Genomic DNA, 22,076 nt, shown 5'->3' on the forward strand with positions numbered 1-22,076 from the left:
AGCAAAAGTGAGTATTGCTGCTGTAAACAGGAATATGCATGGATCATTGAAATATGTCTTCAACTCTGGGGAAGACATCCACAAAACGAAGCACTACACTGAATGTATTACTTCTAGTTTTTTTTGTTTTGTTTTTGGTACTGGGGATTGAACTCGGGTCTTTGCGCTTGCAAGGCAGGCCACCAAACCGCTGAGCTAAATCCCCGGCCAACTTCTAGTTTTCTGAATACTCATCTATGGCTTTACCACCCTGAACACACCTGATCTCATCTGAATACTTTGTATACTGACTTCCACAATGGTTGAACTACTTACAATTTCACAAATGATGCTGAATGGTTCCTTTTCTCCTGCAGCCTCAGGAATTTTTGTTGATGTTTGTTTTTCTGTACTGGGGTTTTTAACTCAGGACCTTGCACTTGTGAGGCAGACAGCAGGCTCCAGAGCTAAATGCTCAAAATGTTTTAAGGCATTTATTGGGAATTTGTATTTATTTCTGAGATATGTATATTCATTTAATTTGCCTGTTTTTTTCAGATATTAGTTCTCTGAGGAGAATCAGGTAAAACTTTTTCCATTCTGTTGGTTATTTTTTTATGCTTTTGTTTTTGCTTTCATGCCTGTGCATTTGTAGATTTTTATATAATGCTTTTTTTTTTTTTTAACTGTATCAACCTACCTTTTTTACCAAAAATACCAACGAAAATATTGAGGAAAAAAAACTTTTTAAATGTCTCTCCATGTTCTCTACGTTCAAAACATAGGATGCTTGGCCCTTGCATCTTCTATTGTTATGCTTTATTTTGACACAGGCATATATATTACTGCTGTACAAATATTTCAATGAAAAAAGTATTTCCAGAGCTACAAAATCATAATTTGCATTATTTGTTTTTGCAACCTATCTTAGGTTTATGTTCTTGACCTAAAGTTCTTTCCTTAAACATCAAATGTAGGTATAAAGATAACTGTTCATAGTTTACTAAAGCATCTAGCTAAGTGGCCCCTCAGAGTTAGCTTCAAAGCCATGACGATCCTGGCTCAGCCTGTCCTGAAGCTAGGACTAAAGAAATCACATTTGACTTAAACCTTTACACACAGACCACCCACCAGTCCAATTATTTATACTCAAGATGACCAAAACTTTCCTATTTTTCACTGGCTTTTAGAAGGTAACATGAAATACAAAAATGACAGTTTTATCAAATTTATTCAGTACAAGAATTGACCAGTTAGTGATACCTGCCTGAACAAAGCTCAGGATTGGCAGTGCATAAACAAATGCTCTGCCAGAATGATGCTTGGGGTAAACTGTTAAGTGGTGAAATGAGACAAGGACACACACTGATGTGTAATTGTTATGATTAAAATAATTATGGTACTGAATAGTAAACCTACGAGTACTAAAGTACTGATACACCTCTGCAGCTTTCACACACACACACGTGTGTGTGTGTATATATAGATATATAGATACATAGATCTATCTATATATGTCTTTGGTTTTTTTCCCAGTACCAGGGATCAAACTTAGGACCTTGAGTTTGTGAGGCAGGCATGGTACCACTAAGTTAGATCCCTGGCTGCAATTTTCATATATATTTTGAGACAGGGTCTCACTAGTTTGAATAGGCTGGACTCAACTTTCTTTTTTCCCACTTGTGCTTCCTCAGTTGCTGGGATTACAAATGTGCATCAGCAGGTCCAGCAAGATTTTGTTCCATGGTAAAATAGAGAAAATAAATACGTTCAGGAGAAAATTAAGATCAGGTTAGTGTCTGTGTGAGTCAGCAGTGCCACACCCGTCTCACATGAGAAAACTCCGAGGCCTATTGGGGCTGGAATAATCTGCCCTCTCAGGTGTGTAGACTTCTGACCTTAGACAGATAAATTGTTCCTCTCAAAAACCTCTAAAGTCCTGACTCCATTAGCCTCAGCCCCTAAAGCATACAATCTCAAACCTAACATGTGGCCGATAACCATGTGCCAAATAAACTGACTCCACCCTGGTTCCACCCCTGCCTTACCCTATCCAATAGCGATCCAAGAGCGCCATCCTGGCCCCACTCCTACCTTATCCTATATAAGCCTGTACATTGGCTGAATAAAGCGGAAGTGTTCCAGAAAAATTCCCAGAGTCTGCGTGGTGATTCCACGCCTTGCCCTCCCATTCCAGGCTCCCTGAACCCTGTTCCGTGACTGGGCTCACAGATAAAAGCAATAAAACATCTTGTAGCTTCAAAATTCTGTCACTAATTAACAATAGCAATACACAGTACATATCTTCCTATCTATGGAAAGCAGCAGAAGTATGCTGCTAGGAAGTTGGCCACTTTATGGTTGTAAACACTGACATTGTACCCTGCAGTGTATCATATTCCTTGAATTAAATCAGATATTTCAGGTACAAAAAGAGATGAAGTTTTAGACATTATATAACTCGTGAATAATTTCTGTGTCTAAGCATAACTAAGACTAGGCAAGCTATACTCACTGAATTTTGGGTATGTAATGCACTGCTCACTTATGTTTTCATGATACCATAGGTTTGTAATACTGTAACCCCACCAGAAATCGAGCAGCTTTTTTTTTTTTTTTTGGCAGTACTGGGGGTTGTATGATCTCGGGACTTTGTGCTTGCAAGGCAGGCACCATGCCACTAAGCTAAATCCCTGGCCCACGAGCAGATTTTGTATTCAATAGCACAATATAAAACACTTTACAAACTATATCAATGATAAAAAAAGATAATAAAAAATACAGGTCAAAAGAGACCAACCAGGACTCATGCACACAACTTGGCCCAGTGTTTGTGTTTGAGGCAATTGTCACGTACCTCAAACATCAGACAGTGGTTCTTAGGAGCAATATAAATTTCTCAAAAATTGCCAAATACAACCTGAATTATAACTTAGTAAATTTACTTTTTAGCAAACTGACAGAATCTTTTGTTCTTTTTTCTAGTACAGGGGATCGAATCAGGACCTTGCATTTGTGAGACAGGCATGGTGCCACTGAGCTAAATTCCCGGTCCTTTACCAACTGACAGATACCTCATGAATCACATTTTCCTTCATGCCATTACATCATCTTATTAGGTTAAAACAATAATGATTACTAAAGATAGAACGGCATCACAGCATCAAGGAATACAATAAAGGCATTTGCCTTGTACATTCAATAGCAACAACTCTCCCTAAAATAGCTCCTCAGCTGACAAAAATTCCTTTGCAAGTCCTCTTACCTTTAAATCGTACCATCATTTATACTTTCTGGAGACATTATTATACTTCATGACATCCTTTTGGTGACAAGTTATAGTCCTGCTGGTCAGTGGCAATAAAAGACTCACAGCAATATGGTTTCTTTTTGGTCATGTGGTGGAAAAATTAACACCAAATTAAAAGTCATTGCAATATAAACATGAAAAGTAAAGTTCTGATGGCAAGAAAACAAAAATTTGTGTAAATATTGACTGCTATAAGAAAAACATACATGATAAATAATGTTGGGATAAAAGTAGGAGTTACAATACGAAAAAAATCACATTTGCTACTGTGCAATTGTTTCAGAACTCAATTTTCTCAAAAACACATGTTCACAGAGCTGGAAATTCAGATCAGCAGTGCCACCACCTGTTTCATAAGAGCAAGATCCTGAGTTTGATACCCCATACAAAAAAACCCCAAACAAAACAAAACACCCAACTGTTCACAAATCTCTGAAAAAATATTTTAATATAAAATATATCAAATTCAAAACATGTTTTATTACACAGAATATGGAGTATGCACTACAAAGTTACAACAAATATAACAGCAAAATCCCAACAATTAACAAAGCACCATTTAAAAATTTAAGTTTTTTAGTGGTCCATACCTCCCAATTTAAAGACAAAACAGTTAACTACATAGAAATTGTATTGGAAAGTAAAAACTACTTTTTAGTTTACCATGTATAATTAAAGAGATCATAGATTAAGCACAAAGATATATAAAAAATGTGAAACTATGTCAACAAAATATTTTTAAACCCTAAAATACATAATCTACATATTTGTAAGTGATTTACTAAAAAACACACAGTGTATGTACTTCAAATATCTCTGTCTGGGATTTGTATTTTGAGTCATATGTAAATTACTTTATTGTTTTCTGAAGCAGGGTCTCGCTTTGCAGTTCAGGATGGCCCTGAACTATGTAGCCAGGTTGGATTAGAATTTGCAGCTATCGAGCCAGGGATTTGGCTCAGTGGTTTGACTGCTTATCTTGCAAGCACAAGGGCCTAAGTTGGATCCCTGGTAATAAAAAGGCAAAAAAAAAAAAAAAAAAGAATTTGCCGTCATATTCCAGTGCAAATAGAATAAATTTGTTTGTATTATTTCTATAGATCTCTACTATAGGAGAATTTTGGACAGGATTTTAAAAATGGGCTCACATATACAGAGCATCTATCCAGGGAGACTTCTCTCATGAAATTAACAATCTGTGTAAACTGACACATATCCTACATTACTTATATATTCATGGTTTCTCCCCAGGGAGTTTTTCATATATTTGACAATCATGTGTTCTGAAAATTTTCACATAACTTACATATGCATAGTCAAAACCCAGGAAGAGTGCTTTCATGTTTTTGACAATCACCATGTGTGAGGAGAGCTTACCGACATTACTTATATACAGAGGGTTTCACCTTAATGTGAGCTGTTTTTGGCAACTGCTTCTGCTGAAAGCTTTCCCCCATTGTATGAGTTGTTTCATGTCTGTGACAAGCACTACCTGTGCTGAACACTTTCCCACACTGCTTACATTCATAGGGCTTCTCCCCATTGTGAATCCTTTCATGTGTTCTAATATGACTGCTTGTGCTGAAAGCTTTCCCACATTGCTTACATACATAAGGTTTCTCCCCAGTGTGAACTCTTTCATGTGTTCGATAAGCACTTTTTGTGCTAAAAGCTTTACCACATTGCTTACATACATAGGGTTTGTCCCCACTGTGAACTCTTTCATGTATCTGAGAATACATGTGTGTGGTGAAAGCTTTCCCACATTGCTTACATACATAGGGTTTCTCCCCAGTGTGAGTTCTTTCATGTCTTTGACAAGCACTACGTGTGCTGAAAGCTTTCCTGCACTGCATACATTCATAAGGTTTCTCCCCAGTGTGAACTCTTTCGTGTGTTCGACAATGACTGCTTGTGCTAAAAGCTTTCCCACATTGCTTACATACATAGGGTTTCTCCCCAGTGTGAAATCTTTCATGTGTTTTGCAAGAACCATATGAGCTGAAAGCTTTCCCACAATGCTTACATACATAGGGTTTCTCCCCGGTGTGAATTCTTTCATGTGCTTGACAAGCACTTTTTGTGCTAAAAGTGTTCCCACATTGCTTACATACAAAAGGTTTCTTCTCACTATGCAACCTTTCATGTCTTTCACAACATCTCTGTGTGGTAAAAGCTTTCCCACATTGCTTACATACATAGGGTTTCTCCCCACTGTGAGTTTTTTCATGTCTGTGACAAGCACTACGTGTGCTGAAAGCTTTCCTGCACTGCACACATTCATAGGGTTTCTCCCCAGTGTGAACTCTTCCATGTGTTCGACAATGACTGCTTGTGCTGAAAGCTTTCCCACATTGCTTACATACATAGGGTTTCTCCCCAGTGTGAAATCTTTCATGTGTTTTGCAAGTACCATATGAGCTGAAAGCTTTCCCACATTGCTTACATACATAAGGTTTCTCCCCACTGTGCAATATTTCATGTGTTCTACAAGCACTTTTTGTGTTGAAACCTTTCCCACATTGCTTACATACAAAGGGTTTGTCTCCATTGTGAACTCTTTCATGTCTCTGACAATATGTATGTGTGGTGAAAGCTTTCCCACATTGCTTACACACATATGGTTTCTCCCCACTGTGAAATTTCTCATGTCTTTGGCAAGCACTTTTTGTGCTGAAAGCTTTACCACATTGCTTACAGACATAGGGTTTTTCCCCAGTGTGAACTCTTTCATGTATTTGAACATATCCATATGTGCTGAAAGCTTTCCCACATTGCTTACAGACGTAGGGTTTCCCTTCACTGTGATATCTTTCATGGATCTGAACATATTTGTATGTTCTGAAAGCTTTCCCACATTGTTTACATACATAGGGCTTTCTCCCACTCTTATTTCTTTCTTGGATCTGATCATCAGTGTCTGTGCTGGCAGCTTTTAAATTTTTCTTACATACAAAGGCCTTCTCTCTAAGATGAGTTCTTTCACTAAGATCAGAGTAGGATTTCCCACCTTGACGATGTTCACAGGGTTTCTCTCCAGCCTTTGTCCTTGCATGATTCTGAAAGGACTGGATATCACCGCAATTTCTTTCATGTTGATCACTTTTATACAAATTCTCTTTGTGTCTCAAGTATTTATATGGCTTCAGTGTAGTGAGAGCTGTGGTGGGCACATTTTGGGACAAATGACCAATCAGAGCCTCACTACAAGCAAGGCTTTCAGCTGGTGTTGAAGCAGCTTGTTTCCCATGCACATTGGCAACTGGAGTACAAAGGAACGTTTCTTTGTATTGATTCCAAGCTTTATACTGATAGCATTTCTCCACTTCTTCATTTCTGTAAAGAAAAAGTCACGATAATGGGTCTCTATGTTAATGATTTACCAGAAGAAGTTCTGTTTGATGCCTGCTAACAAATTTAGACAATGAATTAACGGGTTGTCTTGCAGAGAATCTTCAAAACACCCATTACCACAACAGTGGTATTCATGTAGGAATTTTTAACTTTATATACTTTCCAATACAGAAAGTTGAGCTTTATTTTGGGCAACTTGCCCATAGGTGTATCACACACGGAACACTGTGATACCTTTTCCCCCACCCCTCTACCCCTTCTCTCCTTACCGTTTGTCTTTCCCATCTCCAAAACACCAGCTTTTCCTTTTTCTATCACCTCTTCTTTATTTTACTAATGTATATGTTTGGTTTGTCACAAAAGAGATACCATATGATATTTCTCATTTAGTGCCTGAGTTATTTAACTTAACGTACTTTGATGAATATTCATTTATTTCTTTTAGCAAATGCCATGACATTATTCATCTTTTTGGTGAATTTATATAGCATATTTTCTCTTTCTTTTCACAGCTCGGAATTAAACAGAGGTCTTAGGAAAAACCCTCTATCTTTTCGATTTCTTATTCTCAGAGAAGTCCTTGAGGATTAAGTGGCTCAGGCTGAGCTTCAACTTTCCAGCCTACAGGATCTACTTCCCAGAATGCGGGGCTGACAAGAATTCACCATCACTGAGCTTATCATCAATCTTCATGCATGTATCCAGTGATGGATACCAAATTGATTCCAGGGCTTAGTTGGTATAAATTGGCCTGCTCTTAGTATGGGTATGAATGTATCAGTATGATATGATGATTTTAACTCTTTTAAGAATATACGCAAGACACTTATGCATAGATCAAATAAAAGCTCTATTTTCAGTTTCTGAGTCATCTCTATACAGCTTATTATGGTAACTGTACTTAACATTGTACCAGCAATTTTGGAGGGTGCATTCTAAGAATTTTGAATCACGAATGTACTCAATTCTCCGAAGAACGTGTGCAAAACACCTATTGCAACACTAGCATTCTTATTTGTACTCTCAGTACTCCTTCAAGGTTAGCAATTTTCAGATACCAGATGTCTGAAATTCACACGTATACATCAATAGTTATCTTGAAGATGGGTTCCTGTGAAAATTCAAAGTTTATTTTTTACATACACACCTATATATAATCCTTAAATGCAATTTCATACATTTTTACATTTAAATTGTGAGATCATACATAATCGAGCTGCATAGATCTTTACAGAATATCTGTGACATTAAATTGAACTTGGCCTCATTTACTAGACAGTCATGTTTCTGCTCACACACTGAGTATCGAGGAACATTCTTTCTTGTGAAGGGAAATTACCTTAGATTTCTCCAGTAATTTCTGTAGTCTTCTTCAGCCTCCTGATTATCCCATGTTCTTTCTGAGTTGTAGACATAGAAATATGAGGACTCAGTATGTTATTACATGCATATTAAGATTCCAATTTGATTCATGATATAGTGTAACCAGGCCTGTGATATTCTTCAAAATATTTTCTCTTTCTAATGAGACAGCACTGATGAGCAATAAGCAATACTCTCTGACTGTATAGATGAGATATCCTTACCTATAGTAGCCATGTTCCTAAAGGTTTCCCCCATCACATCTCTGTAGAGCTTCTTTTGGGATGGATTCAGCAAAGCCCACTCCTCCATGGTGAAGTTCACAGACACATCTTCAAAGGTCACTGCTTCCTAAACATCATAGAGATATTTCTCAAAGGAAGACTGACACTCATAGATGGGATATTTCAACTCCTCTCATAAAATGTTGAATACAGAGCTGGGCGTGGTGGTACATATGTGTACTTCCCCCTCCCCACTCATCAGAGGGCTGAGGTAGAAGAACTGCCATGAGTTTAAAACCAGTGTGGGCTTCCTAGTGAGTTAAAGTCCAGCCATAGTGAGACTCCGGCTCAATAAAACAAAACAAAATAAGCTGAATGGAGGCTGAATCCTTCAAATATTAAATTGTTTCATCATCAATCTGAAGTGTATGCACTTTTTTTTTCAAACAGCAATGCTAACGGAATAGAAGAATAGGAAAGGGGTTCTTTTTTTAGGTCACTGTAAGCGTATCAGTGTACTCAGTAAAGCATACCTCACACAGGAAACCTACAAGTTCACCATCCACAAAACACCTGGGCAGATGAGTATCAAAATTATTTTTCTTTTTGCAGTCTGGGGATTAAACTCAGGACGTTCCACTTGTGAGGTAGGCCCAGCACCATTGAGCTAAATACCCAGCCCCCAAATTTTTTCTTTTGGTACCAGGAATCAAACTCAGGATCTTGTGCTTACCAGGAAGGCACAGCTCTACTAAGCTAAATCCCATTGAATGTCTTTGATAGTTCATTGGAAAAATCACTGCTCAAAACTTTTTATGGAATTGAGTCTTTCTTTCTTTGACTGTACTTAAGCAGGATTTTGAAACTTGAATTTGGTTTCATAAAACAACTGAACATCAAATACGGTTATGAGTAATTAAAATGTTAATGGAAAAAGTTTTAATATAACAAGTTTATGAAAATGAAAACAAATAAAGGCTGGCAAAATATCTTATACTTCAGTGTCACCAAGTGGACTCCTTGTTCTCAGATATAAGGAGTGGGAGATTATGAGGGGAGGAAGATGAATAAAATGTAGTTTGCACTGAAATTCAATGTATCACAAAGTACATGTACAAGAGAAAAATTTCAGCCCAATGTGGTGGTACATGTCTATAATCCAAGAGCATGGGAGGCTGGTTCAGGAAGATTGCTTTCAGTTCAAGGCCAATCTCAGCTACATAGTAAGATCAACAACAATGAAATACAAAGAGACCCTGACTCAATCACCCCACAAGAAGGAACATTTCTAAAAAAAAAAAAAAGGCACTTGCAAGTGACACTTTTGATTTGTTAAAAATACTACCAGTACACTATAATACAATTCTAACAAGAAGACTGATAGCTTCCATAATATATATGAATGACATTGAAACTCCACCTTTCATGAGACTGCACCATTAGTAGAAAAAAGGACAAATGGATGAAACAAACAGAAGACAGACTTCAATGGGTCCACATATACCCAAATTATTGATTCTTTTTCTGGGGAGAGGGCAGGGATCAAACTTGGGACCGTGCAGGTGGCAGAACCACTGAGCAAAATCCCCAGCCCCGAAATATTGATTCTTGATACAGCTGGTGTTATATCTCTGGAAGAAATCACAACCTCTTTCATTTATGTTCAGGAAGAAATAAGTGCGTACTTGGAAAGCTGGACTGTATAATCTTTTACTCTATGTGCAAAAATTAAGTTACATAACGAAATGGGAAAGATAACCTTAAGTGACTTGAGAATTCATAGTGAAATAACTTTTTAAATGTGAAAAAATGTTTTCCTCAGAAGACAATCAAGTAACCATCAGAATTAGGACAAACTCAAATATATGAAAAACATACAGTATAAACAAGTATTTGCAGAGTACACAGTGTAAAGATTGTATAAAAGGATAAAAGACCAATGAACCCAAATGTAAAATAAATAAAAACATGCCTAATTCAAGAGAAAACGATGAATAAATATGGAAGACCACACTTTTTTAAGAAAATCACTAAAGAAAATAAATGGGACTGTGGAAGAACACAATAAGGATGTAGATTTATGCAAGAATGGAAAACCAATTGATACAGGCTACACTCATTTCCTTTACTTTAGATGACCAAAACATACAGATCAATGACTTCTTTCCAATGTCCAAAGAATACACAATACTACTATTCCTGGAGATAGATGTGATTCATGGGACCAATGGAATGGGTGTTGATTCATATATCAGCATTTGTGAACAATAGTGAGAGGGGAAAAAATAACTCTCTAAAAATAGTTCTCTTGCAATTTCTATTATTAGTCATGTATTGAAAATTCCAAGGGAGGAAACTAAAAGAACATTGTTTATAGAAACTCACATGGTAAACTCAGGAAACATCTTGAAAGTGGGACAGTGGTCATCCATGGAGCAAGAGAAATTGAGTCAGATTAGGTATCAGGTATCAAACACCTGGATGTTCCTATCCATTGCCTAAGGCCCAGTGAAGAAGGGCAGGCAGGCAGGGCACCACTGAGCTAAATCCCCAGCTCCTCACCAACAATTTTCACTTGTCAAGTAAGCTGTTTTTTGTTTGTTTATTTGTTTGTTTGTTTTGTACCAGGGATTGAACTCAGGCCCTTGTGCTTGTGAGGCAGGCACCAGAACCACTGAGCTAAATCCCCAGCCTCTCACCAACAATTTTGAAAGTAAAATTTATAGCAAAATGTTCAAACCCTAACTTATCATTAAGAAAGCACACATTAAGTTATATCTGCATTCATGTATGAAAAGATGAGACATCATTCCCACAGTGGTGAGCACTAAGCAAAGCAGCACAGTGGCAAACAGGAGACCCCCAGATCCCCAGCAAGCAGTGGTCAAACTATACTGCCCATTGGAGGACAGGATAGATGGTCAGAGAAAGACAGAACAGATATCAGAGCTCACCAAGGACTACACATGTGTTATGGACCCAATGCTGTGCCCACCATGAATGGAGTGGTTTTTATGTTGACATATGGGAGGGCAATCTTCATACTACCTAGAAAGGGGAAGGGCAAGGGCTAAAGAGAAAACAGACAAGAGACCTGTGAAATTTCAAAGTATATTGGGGTCAGGGAGGTCAATGCCTCAGCGTGGGCAAAGACAAAGACTCCAATTTAGCCACTTCTGATTTGATACACCCATAATTGGGAGGGAGCATCAGGTGACTTGGGGGACCCAAGGAGATCTTCTGTCTGATTTTCTGCAGATGCAGATGTCATTTTGTGTCGCGAGCCGCGACATCAGGATCCTGCCAGCAGGTCCTAAACCTGAAAGGACAAGTACAGAGAGACGGGAGGCACTTTTCTTCTCATGGTACTTGCTGCTGCTTTCTTACCGAACCTCTCCTTTTATACTCTCCAGCTGCACGGCTGCAAGAGGAGAGAGAGTGCCGCCCACACATTTCAGAAGGAAACCATAAGTACAATAACAACTATTATGGGTTACATCTGCTAGGCAATAGATCAGACCACCAGTTGAACTAGCCCGTTGCTATGGGTGACGGCACGTCCACACTGCTCGGGTGAATCACAGGTCAATATGGCTGTGCTCATGTCACGTTCTTTATACAATGCTCTCCATAATTTTGGTGAGAGCAAAAAGGAGAGTATTCTCACCTCAGTAGGAGGGATATACTGAGCCAATAAAGATTTCCTCCCTCCCCAGGTGAAACCTTTCTCTTTTGTATTCCACTTGGTTCTCAAGAAATCAGGATGTCTTCAGCTGGTGTCATCCTGCCATTGAGAGCCACAGCTTCACAGATCATTGAGGGCTCAGCTGTGACCTGAGGCAAAATGAAGTTGTGTTTCTACATGCCATATCCAGCTCTTGGCCAAGGCAAAGCTGCAGTCATACTTTAATACACGGAAATGCTCCTGACAATAACATTGATGAGAATAGATTTTATAGAAACCTATGCAAAATGTTACACAATTCTATCAGTGATTCAACAGAATCTGCAGAATGTATATTAATCTGACATTATTTAATTTATACCTCAAAATTAACAAGGCTATTAGGTGAGGCAGTTCTCTAAAAGGAACATTGATACATATACTACTGGACAGATAGATCATCAATTACATGACACAAGGCATGAGCATGAAGAGAAATATCACTAATTCACAACTACGTCTGAAGATTTCAAGACAACTCCATCAGTAATTGATAGTTGAAGACAGAAGAAAAATCTGTAATGCGACAGTTAAAATTAACAAATTGCGCTTCACGGGGATTGTCTGGATATTGCATAGTACTTCATCTAATAACTACATAGTACAATGTCTTCTAAAAATCACAAGAAACATTCACCCAAATAGACCATGTTCACAGCAATACTAGGGAATTTGACTTCTACAGGGAAAATAATTGAAATATTATATGGTCATGTACCAACTCCCTACAACGAATGTAATCATTACGTGCAATAAACATTGAGCAATAAAAGTAAAAATGAGAAAAATGTGTTCAAAGAAATGGAAACTTTACACGTAGGTTTCACACCAATTCAAAGGGCAGAAACATATTTAAAATCATAAGAATTAGATTATGGGCCAGGGAAATAGCACAGCCACATAGCAATGGCCTAACAAGCACAAGGATCTGAGTTCAACTCCCAGTACCAAAATACATAAATAAATAAATAAAAATAAAATAATAATAGACACTAAAACATAGTTTTATTTATTTTTATTTATTTTTTGGTACTGGGGATTTAACTCGGGTCCTGGGCTTACAAGGCAGTCAGAAATCATAAAGTTTTAAAACAGACATACTTCAAATGCCAGGCTTCATTAAATATTAAGGGTGTAGAAGCATGAAAGTGAATGGACAATGTATTAATTATCATTTCAGGGGGCTTCAAAACATTAAAAACAATGCATGTACATATTCGAAAAGAACAAAGATCACAAGGTTAGAAATTTAAAAATAGCCATGTGAAAATTAAAGTCAACCAACAAATAGGAAATTTCACTGCCCATTATTTATGTGGACAACAGAGAATAAATTATTAAAAGTATCAAAGGCATTACTGAATCATTACTGTAATCTATTACAATAAAAATCTAGACAACAAATATCATAAAATGCTGGCGGTGGATAGGGACAAAATAGAAGATTAAAAAGTAATAAGCAGAAATTAAGATGGAACACATCAAAACGTTTATACTTGCATATAACATCACAGTATATGCTAGAAATATTAAAGCATCAAGAAGAACTTAATGGGATTACTAAAGTGTTGTACCACAGATTACATCCCTAGCTCAATATATAGTAATAATGCCATGTAATTATGTATCAGGTCTAAACAAATGGACTAGAAATTATACACTTAACATCATACATAGCTCTCACAGCAACACAATTTTACAAAAGGTAAAAGCTCATATATGAGAGTGGTTCAACACCAGATACAATAAGCACAAGATAAAATTATACAAGTATAATAAAATATATTACATAAACATATATAAATAATGTTCTAAACCACATATCTATGAAATACTAGATGAATATATATGAAAATTTTTGTTATATACTTTTATCACGTGCACATCAGCACATTCTATCTAAAATTCTAACTCATAATCGCTTGGAGAAAATCAAGAATAACTGATTTAATCACATCAAAAACTTTTTAAAAGCTGTCATGCAATACCCAAACCGAGAGGCAGGGGCATAGTGAGCGAAGTGGCTGAAACACGAATTTTTTTACAATCCTATTGGCAGTAAGTTGAGGAAAACAAACCAGAAAAAATCTTTTCAGTATAATTCAGCCTGAGAATATTGACCTCAATTGTTACTTTACTCAAAATTCCAAAGAACTAAATCCAGATAACACTTTGCACTAAGAAATTGTAAAGGTTCTAAGAACTTCCAGAAAACCCATTCTGGGACCACATTGGGACTAGCTAGATGGAAGGGAGATGCACTGGAAGGAACCATAGGTGGTTTCTTCACCTGAATCCTATTTCTATGGATCTTTTGTAATATCTAAAGCAAATGCAACACAAGTAAATTGATTCCAATTTTTTTTTCTTCTGCAGAGGTTATCAATACATCACTCCATTTGGACAGGGGTTGGGGGATCAACCTCAGGACCTTGTACTTGCAAGGCAGGTGACAGCACCACGGAGCTAAATCCCCTGTGTACCACTCCACTTTAACTAAGAAAAGCACCAATTTCCTATAAGTTTCCTCATCTAACAGCGCATTCAGATACTGAACTCAACAATGAATGAATTCACTGATGGGGAGAAGGCCTACGCTAACCAATCAACTTTCAAACTCAAGTGACATTTAAGAGACTTTGGAGATACAAGCCATGCTAGCTGGTCTGCTGCTGAGAAAAAAAAGGGAAACCAATCCATCAATTTTACCCTCACAGAAACCTCACATGTGTCACGAGTCTCCCATCAACTCTCCTGCCCAAAGAACAGCATGTGAGGAGTGAGGCTGCTGACACTGAGCTAGCAAAGGCAGGGCTCTGCCCATGGTAAAGTCAACTCACTGGGAAAGAAAATGACACTTAGGTCCTGGCAGATGTCTCAGCCCCACCCAGAGGGTTAAAAAGGGCCAAGTGTGTACCAGTGAGAGTTACCATATAGGAACAAAGACTCCTCAACTGATGCAGGAAGGCCCAGATCTTACCAAACCCAGTTCTGTCCACTTCTCACCAGAAGTTGCCCTCCCACCACAAGCCTCACTCCTACTGTGGGCCATCTGGCACTGCATGATCACCATTTTAAGGACTGAGGATCTCCTAGGACCTTACCTTCCCATGAAGAAATTACTAAAATTCATAGAGCAAGTGAAGTATAGTCAGGTTGGGAATCTCTGATCAGCACACTGGGAGCTTCTGACCTGAGCATCTCACAGAGAATTCTATTCTCTAGCCAGTGTGCCTGACTGGGCAGTTCATACAACAGAAACGCTTCTTCAATGATACAATGCTGCTCCATTTTCTGCCCACTGACCCAAGAGGGAGAAGTCTAATAGTATAATAGCTGCTTGAGTAGAGCACAAAGGACAGACTCTAGACAAAACCCTTTCTGGCCCAGGCTTTTTTGTTTCTTTGTTTGTTTGTTTTTTGGTACCAGGAATCATCAAAATTGGGATCTTGTGATTGAGAGGCAGGTGTCAGCACCACTGGAGCTAAATCCCCAGCCCGAGAAGAAGGTACATTTTCAAACATTTAATTACAAGTTTGAGCTTCTTGAAAATTTTTGTAAATTGGGGCCAGGGATTTAGTTCAGTGGTGCTGCTCCTTCTTCACAAGCACAGGTCCTGAGTTCGATCCCCAGTACCCCTGCCCGCAAAAAACTTTTTTTGCAAATAATTCTAACCTCTGCCTCGAAAGCAGTCAACCAGATGTCCCAATCTACTTCCCCATTCACTCCGTGCTCCTATGTAGATTCACTGAAAATGGTCATTTTATATGCTATGTGAAACTTATCTTAGTACCACACACTTTTAAAGGTACATTATCCACAGATTCAAGAAAACATATAAATATGAACCTAAAATGTGGAGCAAAGTATAAGAAAATAACTTGCTGATCTATAAATAAAATTGTATAAATCCACAAATTTTAAGGTGACTTCAAAAAGATACAAAAGATAATACTAAATTTGTTTAGCAAAGAAAATTTTCAATGAAATAAAAACACAAATGGAAAAAGATCACAAAAAAGCATGCTGATTCTATACAAGTCATAAAGAAACACCTGTAGAAAAATGACAAAAAGAATGTGCATCAGAAATATGAGAACATGACATAAGGAGATAAATGAAGATGTAATGGAGAAAATAGAAAAAGAATGCCTAAAAGAGGCAAAAAAGACCCCCCCAAAACAAAAAGAAGCAATTAAATTTCACTATGAGTGCCTGGCACTTGTCAAATTAGCAAAAGTCCAGTGTTGATGGTTATGAAAACAGAAACTATAATGTTGTAGTGTGGACAGTGGATAATAAGTGTTTAAATGATACACACTCTGTGCACCAACAAAGACGCTCCTGAGCATCCATGGGATTTTTTTAAAATCTGGTTCAGGAATAGCAAGTAAGAGAATGTTCCTAGGTGCATTTAAATCAGTGATGAATGAGACAAGTCTGCCTGCTATAACTGGAAAACCCAAGAAAATGTTACATAGACAAACAATGGAGACCCTGTCCAGAAATGCATCTACATCCAGCAGTGAAAATAAATCTGGAAAATCATACTGAGTGAAACAACTCAAATACAGTATGAACTCTCTAACACAGCACTTGGGCACTAAAAATGTATGTACAGGAGGTTGGGGTGTGGCTCAGTGGGACAGCACATGTACAGTGCTCATCAGTATCTAGGGTCTATAGCCAGGATAAAAAATATACATGAAGCCAAGGGGTATACTCCAGCAGAGATGCTCAGGGGCACAATGTTGAAAGAAAACACACCTGCAGCAGGTTTGTCAGGCACAGCACTAGTGGTATTTGTGGCCAAGATTTCCTTCTAATAAGAACCATCTCATTTGTTATGTGACACTGCTCAACAACCTTGACCTCCTTCCCCAATGTGCTACTAAATATTCTTATGCTCTGTGTCACAGTCACAAGAAAAAACTTGAGACACCTTTTTTGGGGGGGTCCCAGGTATGGAACACGGGACCTTGCCCTTGAGAGGTGGGCAGCGGAACCACGGAGCTAAATCCCCGGTTTGAGACATTTTCTGATGTGCAGAACCACCACTGCCTGAAAATCACTTACTTAGCCTGTGCAGCAGATCCTTAAGGTCCTGAACGACAAGGTATGAGAAGGGCAAAATCCCCATGACCTGCCAGATCTCTAGCTCTGCACCCCAAATCCAAGCTCAGTGACTCTCCACAAAGTACTCTGTATGTCCTTGCACATTCTCTTCTTGTCCTCACCACCTGCACCAACATTTCAGATGTTACCAGTGTGAAAAGCCAGAACAGGCTCCACTACTCCATGCTGTATGATGACACCCACAGGGAGATACAGCCAGACCAAAGGGTGCTTTGAACTGAAGCTCTGTGCTTTAACTCAGCTGAGTCAAAGGGCATTCCCATGGGCATCTCCAGAATACCAACATGGAAGGTCTGTCTTCAGGGTGTGCAGAAGATAACAGAACTTACAGGGATTCAGCAATTGCAGTCAATTGTAACTATGGACCAAATAACAAAGGCCTATGGTTATCTCTTTTCCCAGAGAGAGATATAAATCGGTGAAAAGGGGAAAGAGCTTTGGAAGGATAACTTCTGTACATACAAGTCTTCAGCTCACTAATGTCAGAGAAACAGAAGTGGGATTAAATGAGTGAGCAAACTGGCACACAGAGGCAGATGTTTACCCAGGGTTAAAAGAGTTACAATGGTTTTCAGCATAAGTTAGACCTAGGAATAGAGCCATGCACATTGCTGGTGTCTTATGTTCAAACTATTCAGGTCTCTGTCTGAAAGTCTCTATCCTATCATTCTGTTACAGCGATACAAACCAGACAGTATGATCACAGTGGGGCACCTCTTAATAGAATAATAACAATAGTTCTAGTAATAATAATAACAACCATCCATTAAATCAAAGCAAACAAAGAAAAAATCTGCAAAATCGTAAGTATTGCTCCCCTTTTGAAATACTACTCATATTGTTTTCTTAATTCAGTTGCTCTGGGAAATCTGATTAACACAGCTCTCAAAAAGGGAAACAATCTGATGAATATTATGTTCTACACAGGACTTTTTGAAGATTTGAAATAGACACACTACTTAAAAAGGAAAAATATAATGATAAAAGAAAGGAAGTGGAAAACAAAATGCATTGAAAATGTATAGAATATGCCTAAGCAAGGAAAACATTACTGCTAACCCTTGGATCCTTTAAACCTGCTCAACACACTGGCTTGACTGCTGTTTGGGGAACTATATGTAACATAATACAAAACTCACAATAATACTAAATATCTCTTGCACTTAATTGAATGTAGTGCACTGTACATCACTGCTTGTTCACCAGTGGTGTCCTGATGCTGACAGAGCAGTCATCATTACTGCTGTCCACCATCCTGAGCAATACTGGACCATATATCACTAGTGTGCAAAGAAATAAAAAATAAAAAACTCAAAGTAAGATTTCCACTGAGTAATTTTTCTGTTATTTTTCAGTACTGGAGTTTTATCACAGAGCTTAAGGCATGTTAAACAAGTTACCATTCAGGGGAGATAAATCCCAGAATTTATAATTCATGTTGAAAAAGAGTCTTGATCTATTATCCAGCCCCGGCGTGGTGTTGTAATATTCCTGTCTCAGTCTCACAAGTACCTGAAAGTAAAGGTGTAAACTACCATGCCCCGCTGATTTTTACTATACCCAATCACTGAAATCTTGTTAAATCATGATAAATGAAGAACCCCAAACTGGCATAATGGCAAGTACATGTATCCCAACAGTCAGTGAGATACAAACACTATCAAAAATCACACCAACCTGGGCAACGTACTAAGACTCATAATTTTTTTTATAAATTTAAAAAGTTGGATGTATAGCCCTGAGCAAAATACCAGAATTCAGTTCCTGTACAATAAAGACGTCCAGGGCCTGGGATTTAGCTCAGTGGTTTTGCCACCTGCTTTGCAAGCAAAAGATCCAGAGTTCAATCCCTCGTACCCCACACCAAAAAAACAAATAAATAAAAGAAAAAAGCATCAAACACACCTTGGAATCTTTTGTATTCTGTGGAAACCACCCTTCCTTCTATTTCAGTGATGCAGCCCATGCTATTTTTAAAGGTACACCCAGGCTAGACATTGTCCTAATTTCCGATTTTGCCTCATGTTTAGGTGAAATGATTGGTGGTAATATGAGTTATATTTATCTATTATTAAGTTCCCTTCCTTTCTTCAAACCTGTGTTGCCAATGCACAGACCAAGCAAGCACACAATTCTTCCTCTGTGATTAACATAAGAAAAATCTGACCTTCAGAGTACCTTCTATGCTGTAGGTGTTACTACTGGCAGGCTTAATGATTCCATTCTCTTTCCCCTCCTTCCCACTCTCCTTTGATTCACCCTAAGCAGGAAAGCCTCCTCTATGCCTCAACATTGATGTGCTTCCACAATTTCTATTTGGGGATTCTCCTCTTCTCTACTGCTACTTTTAAAGTCTGCCTCAGGGAGCATTTCGGTATTTAAACAACGATTACCATCAGGCAAGGTTCTATGGCCATTGATTCAGAGATTAATACACTTTCCACGAATACACGTGTGCCTGCAAATGCCCCAATTTAAGGCGTTTCTCAGTGTGGGTTTAACAAGCAGCCACTTCCGGAAATTGTTCTGGGTTTAACAAGCAGCCTCTTCCGGAAGTTGTCCTTAGCATGTACACCCCCCCATTCCTCCCATTTTTCTCAGAATTCTAAAATCTATGGCAGTTCTCACTTAAACAGTCTAATTGTGAGTAGGGCTGTCATCTAAATAGTTAAGTAAGATTATAAATCTCTTTTGCATTGCGTATAGAACGCAGGAGTTCACTAGGTGTTTGACAAGTGCTCCACCGCTGAGGCACATCAACGTATTTCTAGAAATTTTCCGAACCTTTGTCAACACCTACCATGTATTTGGAAATGTGAGGACACACTGGAACTTTAAGAGATTGCTATAAATTTAAAAAACAGAAGCGTGAAGAGAGGAGTTGTGCCTATGAGACCCTGCATCACAGATATTTATAAACTTCAGATCTTCCAGATCTGCTGCTGGTGTAAGAACCAAAGTGATTCCATTTTGTACAAAAGAGCCATTTTCTGTAAAAAGTTGACCTAGGGGTGAATTTGGGTTGTACATACTTGCAAAATGAGCTAGCTGCTTACAAAATAAGGTTAGGTTCGAGATAAGTTGAGAAAAAAACCGAATGCTTGCACAGGATGTTCTCTGTGGAACGAAGGCCCTGACCTCTCCTGAACAGATTCCCCTCCCCAAGTTGAAGTTGTTCTCTTCCCTCTATCGCAAGTACCCCAGCAACACCCAATAGGAATTAAAAAATAGAAGATAACACCAATAGGAAATAGAGGATTTCAAACCTCCCAAACCCTTTAAAATTATGCCTTAAAAGGGGGTCGGGGCTCTCGTTTCTCATCCGCTTAGTCAGTGAGATATGAGGGTCCAGGCTCGAGCTTGCAATAAACTCCTCATGCATTTACAGCGGACTTGACTCCTTGGTGGTCTTTGGGGACTTCGCGATCTGGACACAACACTGGCAAGAATGAGACCAGGGACCTAGCTCACAACAGCTGCACCCAGCTCTAACCCACAGCTGAGTCAGGGGTCTCCCCAAACCTCTTCCTCTCCCCAGACTGGTGGCAGTCCGAGGACAGCAGGGTTTCCAAGACCACGCTGTAGGTTGGCGGCGCCACAGTGAGGACAGGTTTCTGGGGATCCAGAAGTAGTCTTGCCACAGTAAAGGCCAGAAGGACAGAGAGTGACTCATTACCAGTCCAGCACCTCAGGGACTGAAGCTAAGCATGGAGGCTCTAGCCACCATAGCCGGTTCGGACCACCGCTAACGGGATCTCACCCCGATTCCAGCCCATTCCAGGGCTCCCATCCCACAACGTTACCATTGCGTGGCTTAAATATCTCCCAGGGTCTTTTCCACTAAGGTGGCAGCCAGTACTATCCAAGGCGGACTCCCAAGTTTGTGTTCTCCACCGGATTTTAGCGCCATGACACCGGAAGAACCCTCCTACCTTAGAGCATTGATTGGCCAGTTCATACGGCCCGCCCCTTCATCACTGATTGGCTCGTGTTCTATTGCCATCCCCCGGGTCAAGATTAAGGAGAGGGAAAAAAATCCCTACCTGCAGGTCTGGATCCCAAATGAAATATTGTAGTTCAGACTTCAGGACCAGGCAGGCTTGCTTACACAATGTTGACCTCACCTCCCTGAGGAATACTCGGCATTTAAGGGCTTTAACCCTGGCTTTTCAGTGCTGTTCCTGTTTTTGTTTTTTTTGGGGGGAGACTAAGGGGGCTCTAACTCAAGACCTTGCACATATCTAACATTACACAACTGGTGAGTAATTTATATGTCTAACCATAATTAAGGCTAGAGCAAGTGATACTCACTGCATTAGGGGTATTTAATGCATTGCTAGCTATGCTTTCATGATACCATAGGTTTGTAACAGTGTAATCCCATCAGAAATCGCACAGCTTTTGTATTCAACACTATGTAAAATATTTTAAAACTGTGTCAATGTTAAAAAATAGTGTATAATAGAGTTCAAAGGAGACCAACAGGGACTGTAATATTTGCTAATCTACAAGTTCTGTGAAAACAACTCCACTTTGTCAAAAACACATTTTCATAATTGTCAGAAAACGTTTATCTTAATATAAAATATAGCATCAAATTCAAAAATATCTTTTGTTACACAGCATATAGAGTATGAGCACTAAAAACTCAAAACAAATGTACTGGCAAAATCCCAACAATTAACAAAAAAAATTTAAAAAATTAAGGTTTTAGTGCTCTATACCTCCCAATTTAAAGACAAAGAGTAAGTACATAGACACGAACTCTACTTCAAAATTAAAAAGCACATTTTAATTCACCATGTGTAATTAATCAAGACACCATGGATTAAGCACAAAGGCACTCAAAAAACACAGAATTATGTCAGCTCAGTATTTTTATGTGAAACCCTACAGATTCATAGTACAGATGTTTGTAAATGATTTACTGAAATCCACACAATATATGTACTTTAGGATATCTCCATCTGGGATTTGTATTTTCTGG

General features: G+C 38.6%; 1 protein-coding gene across 1 annotated transcript; it reads right to left on the bottom strand.

Annotated features, from left to right (window-relative positions):
- Positions 1–4,323: 4,323 nt before the first annotated feature.
- LOC104871402 (zinc finger protein 709) lies at positions 4,324–21,006 on the bottom strand. The gene is made up of 4 exons (XM_010637308.2): positions 20,893–21,006; positions 8,230–8,356; positions 7,983–8,043; positions 4,324–6,625 (listed from the first exon to the last, which is right to left on the bottom strand). The coding sequence occupies exons 1-4, from the start codon at positions 20,893–20,895 to the stop codon at positions 4,672–4,674; spliced, it is 2,145 nt and encodes a 714-aa protein (XP_010635610.1). The 5' UTR covers positions 20,896–21,006; the 3' UTR covers positions 4,324–4,671.
- Between the last annotated feature and the right edge of the window lie 1,070 nt (positions 21,007–22,076).

Source organism: Fukomys damarensis, unplaced genomic scaffold (genome assembly GCF_012274545.1).
Source record: "Fukomys damarensis isolate Sample0158 unplaced genomic scaffold, DMR_v1.0_HiC HiC_scaffold_1, whole genome shotgun sequence".
Lineage (NCBI taxonomy): Eukaryota > Metazoa > Chordata > Mammalia > Rodentia > Bathyergidae > Fukomys > Fukomys damarensis.

Coding starts and splice junctions, on each gene's coding strand:
- LOC104871402 (XM_010637308.2), bottom strand. Junction 8,044..8,229: donor TAGGAACATGGCTACTATAG/GTAAGGATATCT, acceptor TCTACAACTCAG/AAAGAACATGGGATAATCAG. Junction 6,626..7,982: donor AATTACTGGAGAAATCTAAG/GTAATTTCCCTT, acceptor TTTTCTTTACAG/AAATGAAGAAGTGGAGAAAT.